At 39.9% G+C, this 21,083-nt stretch overlaps 1 protein-coding gene across 1 annotated transcript in view; it reads left to right on the forward strand.

Annotated features, from left to right (window-relative positions):
* The window catches only part of ACADM (acyl-CoA dehydrogenase medium chain), a 36,183-nt gene extending 23,223 nt beyond the window's left edge, over window positions 1-12,960 (forward strand). Inside the window, exons 9-12 of the mRNA XM_008139441.3 lie at window positions 1,232-1,372; window positions 1,934-2,029; window positions 11,469-11,717; window positions 12,236-12,960. Coding sequence (XP_008137663.2) covers window positions 1,232-1,372; window positions 1,934-2,029; window positions 11,469-11,717; window positions 12,236-12,307 — 558 coding nt within the window. The 3' untranslated portion in view covers window positions 12,308-12,960. The remainder of the gene's footprint in view (window positions 1-1,231; window positions 1,373-1,933; window positions 2,030-11,468; window positions 11,718-12,235) is intronic.
* The last annotated feature ends 8,123 nt before the right edge of the window (window positions 12,961-21,083 follow it).

Genomic DNA, 21,083 nt, shown 5'->3' on the forward strand with positions numbered 1-21,083 from the left:
GTACTTACTGTATGCCCAGCACTCCTAAGTATTTATCTGAGATAAATGAAAACATGAATGCGGATAGCAGTTTAATTTATAATTAATAAGAAGTGTGGAGGGAGGAGGGTGTCCATCAACTAGTGAGTGGATAATGGATATATGGTACATCCATACAGTGGAATATTATTCAGCAGTAAAAGAAATGAATTATTGACCAGGAGGAACATGAATGAACCTCAAAAGCACTATAAAAAGTGAAAAGTCAGACACAGAATGCTGACCTTGTTATTCCACTTACATTCTAGAAAAGGAAAAACTGTATGGACAGAAATCAGATCAGTGGTTGCTTGGAGCTGGATAGAGTAAGGTAATTGATTAAAAAGGTGGTTACAAAAGCTCAGCAAGCGTGACTCAGTAATTGAGCATCAACCTATGAACCAAGAGGTCACAGTTCAATCGATGATTCTCACTCATCATTGATGTTTCCATCTCTCTCTCTCTCTCTCTCTCTCTCTCTCTCTCTCTGAAATAAAAAAATATATTTTTTAAAGTGTTCAAGGGAACTTTTGGGGGTGCTGAAATATTCTGTATCTTGACTGTGGTAGTGATTACACAAACATTTGTCAGAACTATTAGAAATGTATATGCACACACGGTGAACTTTTCTATATGTAAAATCTAAATTAACCTAATTTTAAGAAAGAGTTAAGAGAAAACAGAAACTCAACTTTTGTCCAGTATATCACTTTGCTAATAACTCTGTTAAGCTAAAATTAAACGTGCCAAATCAGATTGTTTGATAAATGCTTTTCCTGACATTCACCGTAAAAAAAAGATAGCTTTCAAACATATAATGAAATTTGTCTTTGTAGGTGATATATACATGGAGAACTTTAGACTAGTGTTTGTTTCAAAATTGTAAAACATTGTTTTGAACTAGGTAGGGGGTTAACACTTATTTTTGTAATGGCCCAGATTGTAAATACTTTAGATTTTGAGGGCTGTGTGGTGGTCTCTGTTATAACTACTCAATTCTGTCATTGTAGCATGAAAGTAGCCATAGGTAATTTGTAAATGAATAGGTATGATTATCTGCCAATAAAGCTTTCTTTACAAAGTAGGCATTGCAGGCCATAGAATTGTTGACTCTTGTTTAAGACAGTTGCAGAAATCATAAAATAGTGATTAAAGCAAAAATTCATGCTAGCTCAAAAAACGTTCCTTTATTATTTATTGTTTTTCTTACTAGGAATTAAATATGGGCCAGCGATGTTCAGATACAAGAGGAATTGTCTTTGAAGATGTAAAAGTGCCTAAAGAAAATGTTTTAATTGGTGAGGGAGCTGGTTTCAAAATTGCAATGGGAGCTTTTGATAAAACCAGACCTCCAGTAAGTAATGTGACTTGATAATCTTCATAGGATCTTTTATTACATTGAGTAGTTTTATTTTAACATTGTATTCTTCATGTATTTTTTTTCTAGTATCTGCTTCTCTTATTAATGATGGAGAGATATTTTTCTTTACTTTTTAGAAATCAACTCTCCTGTTGCCTGTTACAGAAATTATTTTAACAATTACAAAATTACTGTAGTTGCTGCTAGATTTTACAGAGGCAGTGCAGACAATCATTCCTGCTGATATGTAGTCATTTCCTCTTACTTTACTCATTAGGAATATTTTCCCTAAGAAGCTTTCCTTTCTTAAACTGAAGGAATGATTTGTCTCTAGCTATGATCCTATGCCTCACAAATGCCTTCCATTAAGCTTAAATTTATAAATAATAGAAATTTAAATGCTGGTGCACCCCCAACACACACATAATTTCTTGTTGCCTTAAACTAGTTTATCTCTGTATAATCCTTAATTTAGAATCTTAGGCAAGTAGCCATTATACGGTGTGTTTTAAAGACTACATGATCTTTCTGCTTTGTAAAATGCTACAACACTAGGTAGCAGCTGGTGCTGTGGGACTAGCACAAAGAGCTTTGGATGAAGCTACCAAGTATGCCCTGGAGAGGAAAACTTTTGGAAAGCTGCTTGTAGAGGTAATTTTAATATTGTACTTGCTTTGTTCAAATGTAAATACATTCATTTTCATCTAAATATTTGATAATTGTCTTTTAAGTACAAACTATTGATAATTATCTTTTAAGTACAAACTATTTCTGCTATGGTAGCAAGAAGATAATGTGATCTATCAGGATGAGTTTCCAGAATAGATTTTCTTTATACTCTGCCACTATTGTCTGCTCAGGAAATTGTGCTAATTAAGAAGAAGAAAGAGAATAGCCAGTATTTACTGAATGCCTATTGTATATATAACACTGTGCTACACATTTTAAATAAATTGTCTAATTCTCCCAGTACTACCCTTATAATCTCCATTTAAGATTGGGAAACTGAGACTGAGAGAGATTCAGTAATTTGTCCAAGATCACACAATTTAGATATCACAGATCCAGGTCTCCATTTCATGCTCTTAATCCATGTTATGTTCCACATCTTCTTAGTATCAAATAATTTTCGTACTAAAGAGTCATGTCTCCCATGAATTTTCAGAGAAATTTTTAACTCTTAATCTCTTCAAGTACTGGAGAGATATAGTAGTATCTTTTTTTTCTCCTTCTATAACTCTCCTGAGGTTATACAGTTAATACCCCCTCTTTCAGTCCTCATGTGTCAGTGGTTTTCAAACCATCTGAAAGATCAGGTTGTTTTTTGTTTTTGTTTTTGTTTTTCATTTCTAAGCAATTATGGACCGCTATTTTTATAAATATAAGAATGTAGCAATAATATATTTTTTTTTTCTTAATGAATCTTTATTGTTCAGATTACAATTGTTTCTCCTTTTTCCCCACATATCTCCCCACCACCCAGTTCCCACCCCCCCTCTACCCTTACCTCCCTTCTGCTGTCCTTATCCATAGGTGTATGATTTTTGTCCAGTCTCTTCCCATACTCCCCACACAGACACCCCTTTCCCCCTGTGAATTATCAATCCACTCCCATTCTATGCCTCTGATTCTATTAAGTTCACCAGTTTATTCTGTTCCTCAGATTTTTAATTCACTTGACTTTTAGATTCACTTGTTGATAGATATGTATTTGTTGTTCATAATTTTTATCTTTCTTCTTCTTTTTCCTCTTTTTAAAGAATACCTTTCAGCATTTCATATAATACTGGTTTGGTGGTGATGAACTCCTTTAGCTTTTTCTTATCTGTGAAGCTCTTTATCTGCCCTTCAATTCTGAATGATAACTTTGCTGGGTAGAGTAGTCTTGGTTGTAGGTTCCTGCTATTCATCACTTTGAATATTTCTTGCCACTCCCGTCTGGCCTGCATGGTTTCTGTTGAGAAATTAGCTGATAATCGTATGGGAGCTCCCTTGTAGGTAACTAACTGTTTTTCTCTTGCTACTTGTAAGATTCTCTCTTTGTCTTTTGCTCTTGGCATTTTAATTATGATGTGTCTTGGTGTGGTCCTCTTTGGATTCCTTTTGTTTGGGGTTCTGTGGGCTTCCTGGACTTGTAAGTCTATTTCTTTCATCAGGTGGGGGAAGTTTTCGTTCATTATTTCTTCAAATAGGTTTTCAGCATCTTGCTCTCTCTCTTCTTCTGGTACCCCCATAATTCTGATGTTGGTTCGCTTGAAGTTGTCCCAGAGGCTTCTTACACTATCTTCAACTTTCTGAATTCTCTTCTCTTCATGCTTCTCTGGAGGAGTGTCCTTGGCCTCTTTGTATTCCAAATCTTTGAGTTGATTCTTGCAATCCTCTAGTCTGCTTTTGGGTCTCTGTATAATATTTTTTATCTCAGTCAGTGTATGTTTAATTTCTAGTTGGTCCTTTTTTATATCCTCAAGGGTCTCATTGAATTTATCGGCCTTTTCCATGAAATTCTTGAAAAACCTTATAACCGTGGTTTTGAACTCTATGTCCAGTTGCTTGTTCTCCTCCATTTCTTTGGTTTGTGATCTGTTTCCTTGCCTCCTCATTTTCTCTGCTTCCCTGAGTTGGTAGGGTAGCTTTGTGTACTAGGTGTCCTATTGGTTCAACGGGTCAGCCTCCCAGTTACTTGAGGTGGACACTCTTGGTGTACCCTTGTGTACTGTGTGTCCCCCAGCAGGAGCTACAGCAAGGACTAGTTTTCTCCTCCTTTGCTTGGGCGGTTTTGGAGCAGTCTGACTGGAGCTGCAGTTAATTTGGTTGAGCTGCCACAGAACAGGCCATTTATATGCAAAAGCCACTGTGTGGAGCCTGGGCGGGTTTGTAGAATGTGTGGGGCGGGGTCTCAGGGCGTCACTAGGCTAGGGTGTGGCAAACGGCGATGGCTGGTGTCAGCCGTCTCTGCCTTTCCACTTTTCCAAGTCCCTGCGCCCCGCGCTCCAGCGCAGTAAAACAATGATTGCTGGGCACACCTCTGCAAAAAAGTCACTCTCACTTTCCGACCCGATGGCCGAGAGTCCAGCTTCTCCCTGTAGGTGTCTGGGTCCTCCGAGTGTCCCCAGAAACTGGATTTCAGAGTGATCGGGAGCTTGTCTCCCTGCGGGTTGAAGAAAAGCCGCGCACCCAGTCGCCCGCCGCCAGCCCGATTCGCGTGCCTCCGTACCTCAGCTTTTCAGCGTTTGTGCTCCTTTCTCTTCTTAGTTGTAAATCTTCCACTTAGCCAGCTTTCCCGTGGTTCTGGGTGGTAGATGTTTTGTCTTTTAGTTGTATTTTTGAAATTGTTGTGTGAGGCAGCAGATTAGTTGTTTAACTATGCCGCCATCTTGGTTCCTCCCTTAGCAATAATATATTGTTATAAAAGTTTCTAAATGTTTTCTCTCCCTTTCTATGCCATGAACCAGTAACAGCTTGTGAACTGGCCCACAGATCAAATTTGGATTAGTATTGCTCTGTGTCCATTAACCTTCATTTCATCATTTATCTTTATGTGCTGTATTCTAGATCATTTTCTCAGTTTTCCAGTCCTTTGATCCTGTCCCTAATCTGCTACTTAATCCTACCTTGAATTTTAATAACTTTTTAAATTCACAGACTGTATATCCAGTTCTTTTTTGAATATACTAGGGGTTCCACCCCTTCTTTTATGGTGTCCTGGTTTCTCTATCTCCTTAATTAAATAAAAGTACTTTTTTATAGTCACTTTCAGATTTTTTTTCTGTTGTCTCAAATTCTTAGGGTGTTAATCTTTTGGTCTGTTGCATCTTCTGTCTCTGTTATGGTCAATTATTTTCTCTCTTAATTTTTGCCTGTAAGTTTATCTGTTGCAGGTATTCTTTTTCTTCAGTGCATTGTCATAGCCCCTAGAGTAGACAGTGACTTTTGTACTTTTTTGTACTTTTATTATCAGGTACCTCAGATTTCACCATTTCAAGAGCTGCTGCTGTTGTGGTTTTTTTAGATTAATTTCTCCACTTGGAGAATCCTGATCCACAGAGGCTGTACACATTAATTCCACTGTTTTTGAACCTTCCAGGCAGAGTCCTAGGCAAGAGAGAAGCTTTGTGGCCTTCCTGCCCTCATGAGCAGAGACTTTTAGTTCCCCCTGTAGAAAGAAGCTCTTTTCCTAAGTGCTTTTTCTTTGTTTGTAAGGAATCTCAATGTTAGCCCCTCACCTTCTTCATTTTACATCCAAGTCACCTGTTCTTGTGTGTTCACTAAAACTCCAGCTATTTTCACATTGAACCCAAATCTGTCTGATTATTTTTCCTTCCCTGTGTCATTTATTCTCGATCAAGATTTAAATTCCTTCTGAGAGGTACCTGTAGATTTGTTTCTTTCCTTTGAGCTCTTTTCTCCCCCCCCCCCCCCACTAAATCAACCATTTCTTTATGTTTGTGACCAAAAAGAGTTTACATTAGCTCATTCATCTTGCCAGACTGCATATATACAGATTAATAAAATGAATATTCTTGAATATTAGTTTATCTTACTCTTGAACAGATAACAACTACAATGTTATTCAGTGCAGATCTGTCATCATTGGTCTTCCTCACCAAGTATCTATTGGTAACTTTTCAATTCAATATAGAATGTTCTTGTATGTTCCCTTTCTTGTGGGCTTTGGAGATTCTTTTCTGAATTCTTACTACCTGCCCCAGTATATTTTGCCTCATGGCCCTTCATTATTAAGTATAGAAAAAGTCTTAGTCTTTACTTACTTCTTACTCAAAATACACATTTGATTTCTCCTGAATATTTGCATCCCTCTTAATTACTCTGCAAAATGCTGGCTGCCTGTAATCTCAATTAATATGTATAGTGGTGTGATGCCATAATTCCCTGTCACCCTTTTGCCATGCACCCCTTCCCCCCAAGCTATGTGTTCTTTACAACTCCATTCTGCTGGCATCTATGTTCTTGGACTATAGCATTATGAATAAGAAGAGTTACCTCATTTGGAATCCACACTTGAATAATTGATTAGCAATTTCATGTCTGATACTGGGAAATATTCAAGGATACATTGCCATATACCTATGTTTTCATATGGAAATCTGAAGCCAAGAAATGTAAATATGCTAATTTTGTATTAGGGGTAGATGTGGTATAAATATGGGAAAGAGGGGAGATAAAAGGTTATGTAGTCTGCAGTCTTTTTTTTTTTTCTCATTTATCTGTGATAAAGCCTAGTTTAGCTCCATCTACATTGTTTTTCTGTCTATACCAGTCGATATTCCAAACTCATCTATAACATTTGATGTAATCTACTTTATTTTCTTCCATTTAAAATTAAAATATTAATTTAATATATTAGGACTTACTTCCTAAAAGACAACTGTGTTACAATGTGTCAGCTTTTTTTCCCTCACTTCCAAAATAACCAGCTTTTGTATAGTTCTTAGTTATTTGTTATTCTCTTTCTGCCATTATGGTTTCTTATTCTTACTTTCTGGGTATATTGGCTATATTTTATGCTGGAGTATGACACCCCACTACCTCTTGACTCAATGCAACACAAAGACTCATCATTTTATGACCTGACTTTATAAAACATCCAACTAGAATATTTCTTCCACACAGTCCAAAATGATAAAGTAAAATTATCATGTCCTATATTTATTTTTTTTTAATAATGTAATGAGCATGTTTGCAATTCCTCACCATTAGTCTTCTCTTTTCTAGGCTAAACAAAGTAAATACTAAGGGGCCCATTTATGTATAGCTTTGGTCTGTTATCTCAAAAAAGAAGGAATAAAAATGGGTGGGTGTTTTTTTTTTAATCCTATTCACTACTATGTTTATTATTATTGTTATTAGCACTTCTCTTAAGTGAATGCTGTATCTGCTACTTATTCTTATACTAGAGGACCAGTGCACGAATTTGTGCACAAGTGGGGTCCTTCTGCCTGGCAGGCGATCAGAGCTGATGGGGTGGCAGGAGGTTGGCTGCGGGGGATGGGGAGTGGGGGGGGACGCGCGAAGGAGGTTGGCCAGCTAGGGGGATGGGCCAAGGGAGGTTGGTTGGCCAGGAGGAAGGACCACAGGAGGTTGGCTGGCTGGGGGAGAGGCTGCGGGAGGTTGGCTGTGGGAGCGCACTGACCACCAGGGGTCAGCTCTTGCATTAAGCATCTACTCTCTGGTGGTCAGTGAGCGTCATAGCAACAGGTCAACCAGCTGTTTGGTTGCTTAGGCTTTTTTATATATTTATATATAGAAGATTGCTTAACTTGATGTAACTAAAGAAAGCTACCCAAAACAGAGGATGGTGCTTTTTCTTGCCAATGAATAAAACTAGGAACATTGATGATAACAGATTACTGGATGATAAAATTTCTTATGGCAGTAATTGCCTACTCCTTTGTCTAGTCAAAACCCTGTGTTTTGGTGAATTTGAGTGGTCTAGGGTGGTATGAAAGAATCTGTTAAGAATAACTCTCACTTGAATTGATTATTATTGCTAGTTACCAGTAATTTTTCCCAATGACATCCCTTTCTTGGTAGGAAAATATTTGAGAGGAAAAATGCTATTTGAGAATGAAATCTATCTCCCTCTTAACTATTTTATGTTCAAAATTCTTCAAGTATCTTCTTATCACACTCAGATTAAAATCCAAAATCCTTACAATGGTTCTTTATTAGCCACACTGGCCTTTTGCTGTTGTTGTCTTACTTTTACTCTATCCCTCAAATATCTACTTTGTCATTCATTTCACTAAAGAAACTACTCTGAGCACCCTATGTAAAAAAATAACACCTCAGACACTCTATACATACTAATTCTTCTATTTTTTCATAGCTCTTATCACTACCCAGCATTATATCATGTGTGTGTTTGTTTATTGACTTTAGAGATAAGATACATATCATAAAACAAATATTAAAAAATAATGTAAAGAAATATAAGATTAACTCCCAAAATGAGAACTACAGACAGGGTTACAGAAACCAAAAGGAAAGAGAGTACTGTGAACTGGGTAGACACATTACAGGGAACCTGGGCTTAGCTTAAACAGTTTATCAAAACATAGACTGAAAAGCAACTGAATGTGACTCATTGGAAGTGTTGATTAAAACACATAAACTAGGCACCACCCCAGATTTTTTCATCAAAATCTCTCAAGAGGCCCTAGCCAGTTTGGCTCAGTGGATACAACGTGGATCTGTGGACTGAAGGGTCCTGGGTTTAATTCCGGTAAAGGCACGTACCTTGGTTGCATGTTCCCCATCCCTGGTTGAGGTGTGTGTAGGAGGCAACCAATCGATGTGTCCCTCTCACATCGATGTTTCTCACTGTCTCTCGCTCTCCCTTCTGCGCTCTCTAAAAATCAATGGAAAAATATCCTTGAGTGAGGATTAACCAAAAAAGAAAAAAAAATCTCTCAAGAGAAGCATGGGCATCTTATACCAGGTTGCCAAGGCTGTAGTAAAATAAGGTCTAATATACACGGAGTGGCCAGATTATGATGATCTCTGAACACATAATAATCTGGCCACTCAGTGTATTTGTATCTCAAAAGTATTCTAGACTTTTGCTGGAGATCAACCACCTATTTGCCCTGAGCTTTCTATCAGCCAGTGCAAAGGATAAAACTGATCAGGTGCACGATTTATAGTAACTTTAATATCAAATAAATGAGGTACTCAAGAGAAGTACACTGAGTGGCCAGAGTATTATGCGTTCAGAGATCATAATAATCTGGCCACTCAGTGTATATTGCCAATGGGAATATAAATTGGTATTACTTTTATGAACCACATTTTGGTAAAATATATATATATATATATATCAAAAATACCTGCCTTTGGGCCCATATTGCAATGGTTATTCTACAGCTATATTTCATATGATACTCCCATACGTGCAATGTGACACAACTATAGGTTTTTCATTACAGCATTGTGTAGAAATAACCAAATATAGAAACAATCAAAATGTTGATCATCCATACAGTGGAATACTTAGCAGCTATAAAAAAGAGTAAGAAATTCTTTTTTTATTGATATAGAAAGCATTCGGGTTTGTTGATAAAAAAAGCAAAATGAAAAACCATCAACATGGTAGACTAGCATATGTGTACCAGTAAAAAAACGGAGACTATTGAAATATTTGCTTTCATATGTATATGTAATATCTCTGGAAAGATTAAAAAACAAAACTGTTAACTGGTTACCTCCAGGAAGGGGAATTAAATGAGATGGGGAGGGGAAGGATGATAGAAGTAAGAGGAAAACTTGAATTTTGATCTGGTGGATGTATAGCCTATTAAAAATTAAAAGAAAGAAAAACAGAGTGAAAACTGCTTCTCTGTCTGTGGAGTAGCCAATTCTATCTCACTGTTTCACTAATAAACGCTCATTTACTATTAAAATAACAATAGTGAAAACTAAACCAAAAAATTAAAAATAAAAACTTTAAAGGATCACTGACTTAGAAGAATGGATAAAATTCAGACAAGTAGAAGTAAGGGAGGACATTACTTCTTCCACATAGGAATTATTCAGATTGGTTAACAATGCCTCCTCTAAGACTTAATTACCATGGCAATATCAAGTAAGTTGTCACATTGTAGTGTGACTGAATATATGCTCTAAATATAGTAAATTGAAATTAAACAGCTCAGTGACTTGTTTTATTTTTTTGTGACGTTTGGTTTCTATTAATCCACACAGTCATAGATTGTGCGATTTTATAACAGTTTAGTCTTCAAAACCTATTTTGATGTTGCCTACTTCACAAAGCACCTTTCTAATCATTGTAGTATTTTTGTTTCTGAATGCCTGTGGGACTTCTTTTAATGTATATTATTTTAAAGCATATGTTCCATTCCATGCTCATTATAGAATAATTTATATGATACAATATAAGTAAAATTAAGAAACCTTATTTATAATCCAATTGTCCAGAGACAATTAGTGTAGACATTTTTCCCTATATTCTCTTTTTCCATGAATATATTTTCCAAATCTGTAACTATATTATACACTGAGTGGCCAGATTATTATGATCTCTGAATGCATAATAATCTTGCCAGTTTATATCCTATATAATAAAAGGCTAATATGCAAATTGTCCCCTCAACCAGGAGTTCGACCAGCAGGCAGGCTGGCCAACCGCCCATGTCCCCTCCCCTTGGTCAGGCTGGCCGGACCCCACCCATGCACGTATTCATGCATTGGGCCTGTAATATATATATATAGTAGAGGCCCAATGCATGAATACACACACACATATATACACACACACACATATATACTAAGTGGCCATATTATTATGAGTTCAGAGATCATAATAATATAGCCACTCAGTGTATATTTGAATTTTTCACTTATCAATATATGGTGAACATATTTCCATCCTATAATATATTTTGGCCATATAACTCATAGAACACTTACTGTCTCTTAATGAAAGTATCCATCTTATGTCTCCTATTTGATTATGAACCTCTGGAAGAGGCATCTTTTATTTGTCCTTGTCACAGCACTGGCTTTCCCCTATCAGCATCTAATGCACATTATTATTCACAATATGGAGCTATTTTCTTTAAAAATCCCAGCAGACACTCAGGATACATATAATTTCTGTGGTATTTTCCCCAAAAATGCATAACTTTTCAGCCCTGTGAAAACATCTAATAAACCCAAGTTGAGGGACTTTCTAAAAAAAATAACAAATCAATATTCTTCAAAAGTGTCAAGGTCATGAAAAACTGAAGAATTGTAACAGACTGGGAAAGACTGAGAAGAAATAACAACTAAATTCAATTGGAATTATACTTGGGATCCTTGAACAGGAAAAGGACATTAGTGGGAAAGTTGGCCAAATTTGAATGAAGTTTAAATTAACATATTAACTTGGTACAATATTATCAAATTTACTTCTTGATAAGTATACTATGGTTTTCTAATGTTAACATTGGAGGAAGCAGAATGTAACTTTTTAAGTGTAAGCTTAGTTTTAAAAAAATTTTTTTTAATTCCAGAAGGAAAACATAAATTAGTTAATAGATATTCTAAAACTTTTTCTTTTTAATTCTAGCACCAAGGAGTATCATTTTTGCTGGCTGAAATGGCAATGAAAGTTGAACTAGCTAGATTAGGTTACCAGAGAGCCGCTTGGGAGGTTGATTCTGGTCGCCGAAATACCTATTATGCATCTATTGCAAAGGCATATGCTGGAGATATTGCAAATCAGTTAGCTACTGATGCTGTGCAGATTTTTGGAGGCAATGGATTTAACACAGAATATCCAGTAGAAAAACTAATGAGGGATGCCAAGATCTATCAGGTAAGATTATAAATGATTTTTGTTGTTTTTTAGGAAAAGAATGTTTGTAGATGACAGATTTTGATCATTTAGGAATTTTATGCCACTAGTAATAACAAATGACATCATAGATGTTTGTAATCCGAACTAATTAACATAAATAAGAATATTACCTTTAAGAATATGCCTTAAGAGAAAATACGTTGCCCAGCTAGTGTGGCTCATTGGTTGGAGAAATATTTAGCAACATCAAATGTTAGATTTCCCAAACTTTTTGAAATGTTAATATTTGATTTTTTAAGACAATTCCAGAGTTTTGGTAAATCACTTTTTATAATAATTTTAAATAATTGTTACAAAATTATATATTTTCATGGGTTTCACAAAATCAGGTTTTGGAATCACTATAGACCCTATATATGATTTGATTTAGTTGGGTATTAAAATAGAGCTTAAACTACTTTCCAAAATATTGAGTAAATTGAAGTATTTGTGTAATGAAGATATTTCACCTACATGTATATCTTTTTTTCTTGCAGATTTATGAAGGTACAGCACAAATTCAAAGGCTTATTATAGCCCGTGAACATATTGGCAAGTATAAAAATTAACAAGATCTCTGTAAAAACATGACTAATTGTTGAGTAAATAGAACATAATCCAGTGTTTAAGGTACAGAAAAAGAAAGGGCTTCAAGATTTTTCCCAGTGAAAATCTTCAAATAAGTACTCTTAACTAATCATATGCAACTGATTCTAATAGTAATTTTACCTTTTTTTAACTTTATGACTTGCCTTTCCTCAAATAGATTTGGTTTCATTAAATTAATGTTGTCCTCAGTACCACTGTACTTGAATTATATTAACCTTGAAAAATGCATTATTTTTGTTATTTTGACTTCTTAAAATTAGAGTAACAGAAATTCCTTGGAATTTCAATATTTTTCCAATGACAGAATAGTGGGTATATAAAAGTAGGGTATTCTAAAATTTACAATGAGAAACTTTTGTAGAATTTGGATGCCACCAAATAACTTGCCAGTGGCTTTGTAGACTTAATGATATTGTATTAGAAGAGTTTGTTTGCTAAAATTTGGAAAATATTTGTTTTCAATTTTATACAGTGATAGTAAAAAAAAAAATTGATGTTTATATTCTCCTATTATGCAATAACCAGAAGTTACTTAAAATTTTTGTTTAATTCTGGGCCCACATTTTCGCTTGCCTTATTTAAAATAAATCAATAAAGTTTGCCTTAAGCTATTCTTATATGACTCCAATCTCATTTCATGTGCATACTGAAAAGAAACTTTTAAATAAAAGTGTTCAATACTTATTACTATATCTGTATTTTTTTAAAAAACCTCACCAAAGAAAATGTTTTTCATTGGTTTTAGAGAAAGGAAGTGGGGAGGGGAAGGAGAGACAGAGACTGAGAGAGAGAATGAGAGAGGAAAAAATCCATTAGTTGCCTCCCATATGCTCACAACCTGGGTATGTGCCCTAACCAGGAATCGAACCTGCCACCTTTCAATTTATGGGACAACAATTCAACCAACTGAGCCACAGCAGCCAGGGCAGTGTATCTGTATTCCTTCCAGAAAGTTTATTTCTTCATGTAATAGTGGATACCTAATTTATATACTATGATGGAAAAAAAGTCTTGTTTGGATTTTGAACTGCATAAAGTTACTTGCCCATTTTTCATGAGATTATATTATTACTAGAGGCCTGGTGCACAAAATTTATGCACAGGTGCAGTCCCTAGGCCTGGCTAACAACCCAAGTGCGAGTGTCTGGCATGGAAGGGCAGGTCCCAGCTGACCTCTGGGCCCTGGGCAGTACATGGGTCCCCAGGCCCCCATATGCCCCCCTCCACCTGAGTCATGGCACCTAAATCCCCACACAGAGATGCGGTGAGTGCAGCCGGACGCCGCAGGCCAGGGCACAACATGGGCCTCTGGGCCACCCAGAGGCGCCACATGTAAGCCAGGCAAGCAGCGCGCTCTCTCCCGGCCGGCCTTGCAGACTGGCTCCTGTGTGAACCCACAGGGAGTGGGGTCCCAGCGGCTGTGGCCCGGCTCACCCAGAAGAAGCTGCGCAGGTGCGGGGTGGGCTCATCATGGACACCTGGCACCTGAGCATGGGGGCTTCCCTGGTGCGTGAGCCCTGGAGTCCTGGAGGAGGGTAGCAGGCGGAGTGAGAGCGAGCTTGGCATACACCCGCATTCTTACCACATCTCCATCCCCATCACCCCTGCCCCCAGGAGCTGGTAAGAGGTCACAGCCCCCCACCAGGAGGTTGGTTGCCGCCACCCACCCCCAGTACCCCATTCCAGCTCATGGCCCAGCCCCAATCAGGTGATCAGGGCCTGCCGGCCCCTGGTCACCATCTGCAGGATGACCTCCCCAAACCCCCTCCGCCCCCCGCCACTGCCACTGGTCACTGTCTGCAGGGCGATTGGTGGGGTGATCGGGCCCCTGCTTGCACCCGCCTTGGCCTGGCACCGCCCGCTCACCTGCTCCACCATCCCACCATGGTCCCACTCTCATCAGGGCTCATCGGGGCCAATAGCACCTCCATTGCCGCCTGCTGCCAGCGCCATGTTGCTGACACCCCCATGTTCTGCGCCACCCCCTGGTGGTCAGCGCACGTCATAGTGAGCAGTCAAACTCCCGGTCTCCTGGTCAAACAACCACCTAACGGGACCATTTGCATATTAGGCTTTTATTATATAGGATGAGATACCTCAGAAAATACAAATATAAAATAACTCAAGAACCAACGTTTGAAAATTTAATTCTTCGTAATTCTAAACATCAAATACTGCTAAAATATGTCATACTAAATGGTGTTTCTGATATCACTTCTGATTTTCCAATTCTGACACCAACTCTACAATTCAATCCTATTCTGACCAGTAAATCAAAATAGCATCAGACTCCACAAGTTTAAGGGCTCAGTCCCACAAGACTACCCTCATTTCAGACATTAGTCACAAGTCCTGGTTCTCCAGGCTACCCATACTTCTAATTTTGCTACAACTTCAGGTATTCCCAAGACCCCACCCTCAGGTTTGATAATTTGTTTGAACAGCTTACAGGACTCAGGAAAACACTTCACTTACATTTGCTAGTTTATTATAATGGACTAGAGGCTCAGTGCATGAAATTTGTGCATGGGGAAAGGGGAGTTCCCCTCAGCCCAACCTGCACCCTCTCCAATATGGGACCCCTTGAGGGATGTCCGACTGCTGGTTTAGGCCTGATCCCCGGGATTGGGCCTAAACCGGCAGTCGGACATCCCTCTCACAATCTTGGACTGCTGGCTCCTAATCGCTCACCTGCCTGCCTGCCTGGTCGCCCCCAACTGCACCCCTCTGCTGGCCTGGTCGCCCCCAACTGCCCTCCCCTGCTGGCCTGATCTCACCCCCAACTGCCCCCCTCTGCCGGCCTGATCACCCCCAACTTCCCTCCCCTGCCGGCCTGATCTCACCCCCAACTGCCCTCCCCTGCCAGCATAGTCGCCCCTAACTGCCCTCCCCTGCTGGCCCCTAACTGCCCTCCCCTGTGGCCATCTTGTGGCGGCCATCTTGTGGTGACCATCTTGTAGTGGCTATCTTGTAACCACTTTGGGTGAGGGTGTGACACCACCTAGGCTTTTATTATATAAGATACAACTAAGGAATAGCCAAATGGGAGAGATGTGTAGGACAAGGTATGGGAGGAGACAGAGCTTTCCAACCTTCTCCCAGTGCACCACCCTGCCAGCATATTCACCAACCTGGAAGCCCCTGTTCAAGAGTTTTTAATATATTTTATTGATTTTTCACAGAGAGAAAGGGAGAGGGACAGAGAGCTAGAAACTCGATGAGAGAGATACATCGACCAGTTGCCTCCTGCACACCCCCCACCGGGGATGTGCCCGCAACCAATGCACATGCCCCTGACCGGAATCGAACCTGGGACCCCCCAGTCCGCAGACCGACGCTCTATCACTGAGCCAAACCGGCTTCGGCTATTTTTATAGAGACTCTTCAGCCCCACAGGTTAAGGATGGGGCTGAAAGCTCCACCTGTATTACCTAGTGCTGCCTTAACAAAATGCCACTGACTGGGTGGCTTAAAAAAAGACATTTATTTTCTCACAGTTCTCCAAGATGCCATCTGGGTTGGTTTCTGGAGAGGCCCCTCCTCCTGGCTTGTAGTCCTTCTTACTGTGATTGCACATGGCCTCTTGCCTGTGCACAGGCATGGGGAGAGAGAGCTCTAGTGACTCTTCCTCTTGTTATGAAGAAGAAATAGTCCTATTAGATTAGGGCTCTACCCTTATGAACTCATTTAACCTTAATTCTCTCTAGGCCCTATCTATCTCCAAATACAGTCACAAGGGGAAAGGATAGGGATTCAACATATGAATTTTGGGGATGGGGGCCACAATACAGTCCATTACACTACCCTCAAATTACTTAGTCTTTCTGGTGACCTGTTCTTCCCAGGAGCCCCACCCTAAGTCACCTTATTTGCATAAACTCAAGTGATCTTTTGAAAGAACCTCATTATGAATACCAAACTCCTATCAAAAAAATTCCAAGGGTTTTAGGAACTCGGAGCCAGGGAGTAGGAAGAAAAGCCAAATACATATCCTATACCACACTAAGTTATAAAAATCAAATCTTTTACAAAAGATATTTAAATTACATTTTTTGTGCTCAATTATGAAATTGTATTTTAATGGCACAGCTAGATTTTGATGAGATTTGAAGACTTCCTAACACCCCAAATTGGGTATTACATAGAAATTACAAGTTAAATAGAAATATATATTCCAAATGCAGATTTGGATTTATCATACACAGGTCCAAAAATTTACCAATTCTAAATATAAAGCTTCTAGATAAAAATGTGTTTCAGAGCCATATTATGAGAATATTTATTGAACTACCCTTGCTAATAAGTATTAAGCAATTATATAAATATCAATTAAGACTTTAGTCACAAGTAACACAAATGAACTTAAGCTACTTTAAGTTAAAAAGTGAACAATTGTATTTAAGTCAATTGAACTTTGAACAACTCAAGGGTCAGGGGCAGTGAAATTATCCCCGCAACCTCCAGCCCTATGCAGTGGAAAATCATGAATAACTTTTGACTCCCAAAAAACTTAATTACTAATAGCCTACCGCTATCAGATGCCTTACCAAGAACTGAGAACATAAACAGTCCATTAACACATATTTTGTATATTATATGTATTATATCTTGTATTCTTACAATAGAGTGTGCTAGAGAAAAGAAACTGTTATTAAGAAAATCGTAAGGAAGAAAAAATACATTTATAGTATTATGTACTTATTGAAAAAAAAATCCACATACAAGGGGACCAGTGCTGTTTAATCCAGGTTGTTCAAGGGTCAACTGTATATTGAAGTGCCTCGTGGATCTAAAGGGCAGGGATGGAGTCAGTTTTAATAAGGCACTAGAACCCAAAGTCTCTTTAGCAATCCATGAAATACTATTTTTCTGCCTCACAACTCCTCACTGTCATGTGTTTTTTTTTTTTCTCTTGTTCTGTAGCCTAGCTTTCTCTGCTTCTTTGATCCCATCCTATATAATATAGAGCTAATATGCTAATTAGACTGAATGGTGGAACAACCTTCTGGAACGACCTTCTGGAACGATCAGTGGGCGGGCTGCAAGGGCCGAGCCCCTAGCATAGATTTCATGCATCAGGCTTCTAGTAATAGTATAAGATCTAATATTTACATACTAGTGGCCCAGTGCACAAAATTTGTGCACGGGGGGGAAGGGGGAAGGGTGTCCCTCAGCCAGGCCTGTACCCGCTCCAATCTGGGACCCCTCAGGGGATAACCGGCAGTCAGACATCCCTCTCACAATCTAGAACTGCTGGCTCCTAACCGCTCGCCTGCCTGCCTGATTGCCCCTAACTTCTTCTGCCTGCCAGCCTGATTGTCCCTAACTGCTCCCCTGCTGGCTTGATTACCCCTAACCACCTCTGCCTCTGCCCCACATCCAGGACCCAGGATTTCCTCCTCCAGCCGACCACAGGCACCCCAGATCCAGGCTTCCCTCCCTCTGGTCAGCCATAGGCACCCAGGCCAGCTGCAGCCACAGGGGATGGTGGGCAGGTGGCTTCGCCTGGGCTGCAGCCACAAGTGCTAGCGCCCGGGACCGCAGGGTGGGTGGCTTCTCCATCTCCCAGGCCACAGCCATCCTCAGGTACTGGTGCCTGAGACTACAAGGTGGGTGGCTTCTCTGTCTACCAGGTTGTAGCCAGCCTCAGGTGCTGGCACCTGGACTGCAGGCAGGCGGCTTCTCCGTCTTCCCTGGGATGCAGTGTGGGCAACTTCTCAGGCTGGATGTGCCCTGGGATCATGGGGCAGGCGGCTTCTTCGTCTCCTGGGTCGCACCCAGCCTCAGGCTCTGGGGTCCCGTTTCTCTGTCTCCCCCAGGACGTGGGGCAGGGGGACATGAGGCTTCTGATGCTGACTGTGGCCTTGGATCATGGGGCAGGTGACTTCTTCATCTCCCAGGCTGCAGCTAGCCTCAGGCACTGACACCTAACTTCTCTGACCCTCACAGGCCCGGAGCGGTGGGGTGGGAGGGGGCGGTGGGGCTGTTGCCATGTTTTCAGGTTAATTTGCATGTTTGGTAACTCACTCTAATTGGCTAGTAGCATAGCGGAGTGACGGTAATTTGCATGTTTCTCTTTTATTAGTGTAGATTAGATTTTCCACCACTTATCAGCTGTCTAGGGCTATAAAAGCCAGAAGGGTAGGTAGAATTATAAACTGTAAATATGATTGTTAATTGCATATATCTGTGAATTGATGGTTCCTGGAAGAGAAATCATCTTATAAAAGATTTGGTAAGTATACGGCAAATTTCAATGAATGCTTAAGGAATCTACCAGAGTCATCAATTTGCATAAAGGGCGAAGAGATTATTTCAAGACTCCTCTGAATTAAAAATAAAATAAAATAAAAATAGCTGTTTATATGGCTCACAACCATTAATTTGAGTACATTAACTATTATCAAATAGTACAAAAGATCTTTGGAGATTAGCAATTAAATTTTATAGGCAACAGTGCTTTTGTTGTTTAACACGTTAAACATTTCATTGAACTCAATGAAGAAACTAATAAGATGTTAGAACTGGTAAAAGGGAGAATTTGAAGAACAGACCTGAAAGTAGTTAGAAATGCTTAAAAGAATTTGCTAATAGATATAAGAGTGGCTAATAACCTATAGGGCAATAAAATCTAAAGGAGTCCTCTTTTCTACAGAGCAGAAACCAGTTGTAGTTCATGGTTTATTTGCATTATTCTCCATTTTCTACAATTTAACATCTAACTTAACAGAGCTGTAAAACAGCCTGCCGATTGAAAGACAGTCACAAGCACACACCCCTTCAGAAAATATCCAGAGGATCCATTAGACATACCTAGCACTTCACTAAAAGGATATTCAGTAATTTCTTTTATCCATTGACTAGTCTTTGACAATGTTCCTTGATAGTCTCTTCCTTCTGATTATAAATACTATGCCAAGATTACTCTTGATAACTAGAAGGCAGGTTTGGCCTGACTATTGACCTAGAGACAGTAAGAGTGTAAATTAACCATGTAGGCCTTGTATTAACTTTTGAAATCCAGAGACAGGATTAACTTCTGTCTAAAAGTTTTCATAAAGTACTCCAATTGAACTTTTAAAGCCTCCATAATTTGCTATCTAAGGGCTAGGAAACCAAGTCCAAGAAACTTTCCACCAGATTTCCCCAGTAGTAACTAAGAATTTGGGTGAATTTCTCTCCTCAGCTTCTCCAAAATTTACTAAGGTTCCTGGCTTGCCAAGAAGGACCCTACCTGTAAAACTGGAACCCTGTAAACCAGATACCATTTCTGATTTACTGGGATAATTTATAGGCATTGATTCTACATATAAAGTCAACTTGTTTATTAGTGGGCTAGTCATAACTGATTAAATGAGATTTATTTTCAGAAATGACATATTAGGTCTGGCCTTGGTTACACAATCAATTTCTTCAATTATATCCTGGGAAACAGGAGTACCAATTCCTTTTGAATATTGCCATGAAATGTAAGGAGATCCAGTGAATGTTTCTGAATTGTGGAGACTCAGTGAGAATCAGATACCATTTTAAAATTCCAGTTGAGATTCCGTCGACACTAGGCAGCCCCGCCCTAAGGTTTTTTTCCCTCTTCGAAAGGCAGAACTGGGAACGCTGCCTTAGACCCCCTCTACTGGAGAGTAATGTCGAAAGGTTGAGGTAGAAAGTTCTGGGTTTGCGACCATAGCTCTCGCTTTCTGGCCAATACAGAGACCGAGGTGCCTGAAGGCTGGTTGAGGTGGTGAGGCCCGAGGCAGGAGTTTTTCAAAATGTATTTGTTCAAGAAAAAAAGCAGAAACCAAGATGGCAGCATAGGTAAACACCTAAACTGCTGCCTCGCACAACAATTTCAAAACTACAACTAAAAGACAAAACAGACATCATCCAGAACCACAGGAAGGCTGGCTGAGTGGAAATTCTACAACTAGAAGGAAAGAGAAAAGCACACTAAGACCCAGAGGAGCTTCAAGAGGCAGAGGTACGCGCACACGGAGAGGACTGGCAACTAACTGAGTACGCGACTGGCTTTCTCAAGCGGGAGGGAGACAAAAGCTCCCGATGGTGTTGAACTCCAGTTCTGGGTGAGACTCTGGGGACCCAGACTCATACAGGGTGAAACTGGACTGTCAGGAAAGAGAAAAGCACACTGAGACTCAGAGGAACTGTGGAAGGAAGAGGTACCGAGGTGCGCATGCGGAAAGGGCGGGCAACTGAGTACGCAGCTGGCTTTCTCAAGAGGGAGGGAGACAAAAGCTCCCAACTGCTCTGAACTCCAGTTCTGGGTGAGACTCTGGGGACCCAGACTCATACGGGGAGAAACTGGACTGTCTGGCAGCGGGCGGAACTCCAGGGCGGCTTTCTCTCAGAGGTGCTTGCAGCGATTACCACTGGACACTGAGACAAAGGGGCCTATTAGGGCAGGGCTGATGGAAACCAATGCTGTCTCCTCCGCCCCAAGACTCCGCCCCATCCAAGCTGAGAACAGAGGCTTTTGCAAGTCTTGTCTCATAAGGGTGTCTCCAGCACAGAAGTTCTCCCAGTGAAGACACACCTGATCCTCACAGCCAATTGGCCTGGAGGTCAATTCCTCCTAGTGATACCAACAACAATCAAGGCTTAACTACAACAAGACTGTGCATCCAGCCCACAAAGGGGTGCACCAAGAGTGTCCACCTCAGGTAACTGGGGAGGTTGAGCCACTGGGCCCTATAGGACACCTAGTATACAAAGCCACTC

This window comes from Eptesicus fuscus, chromosome 9, assembly GCF_027574615.1.
Source record: "Eptesicus fuscus isolate TK198812 chromosome 9, DD_ASM_mEF_20220401, whole genome shotgun sequence".
Lineage (NCBI taxonomy): Eukaryota > Metazoa > Chordata > Mammalia > Chiroptera > Vespertilionidae > Eptesicus > Eptesicus fuscus.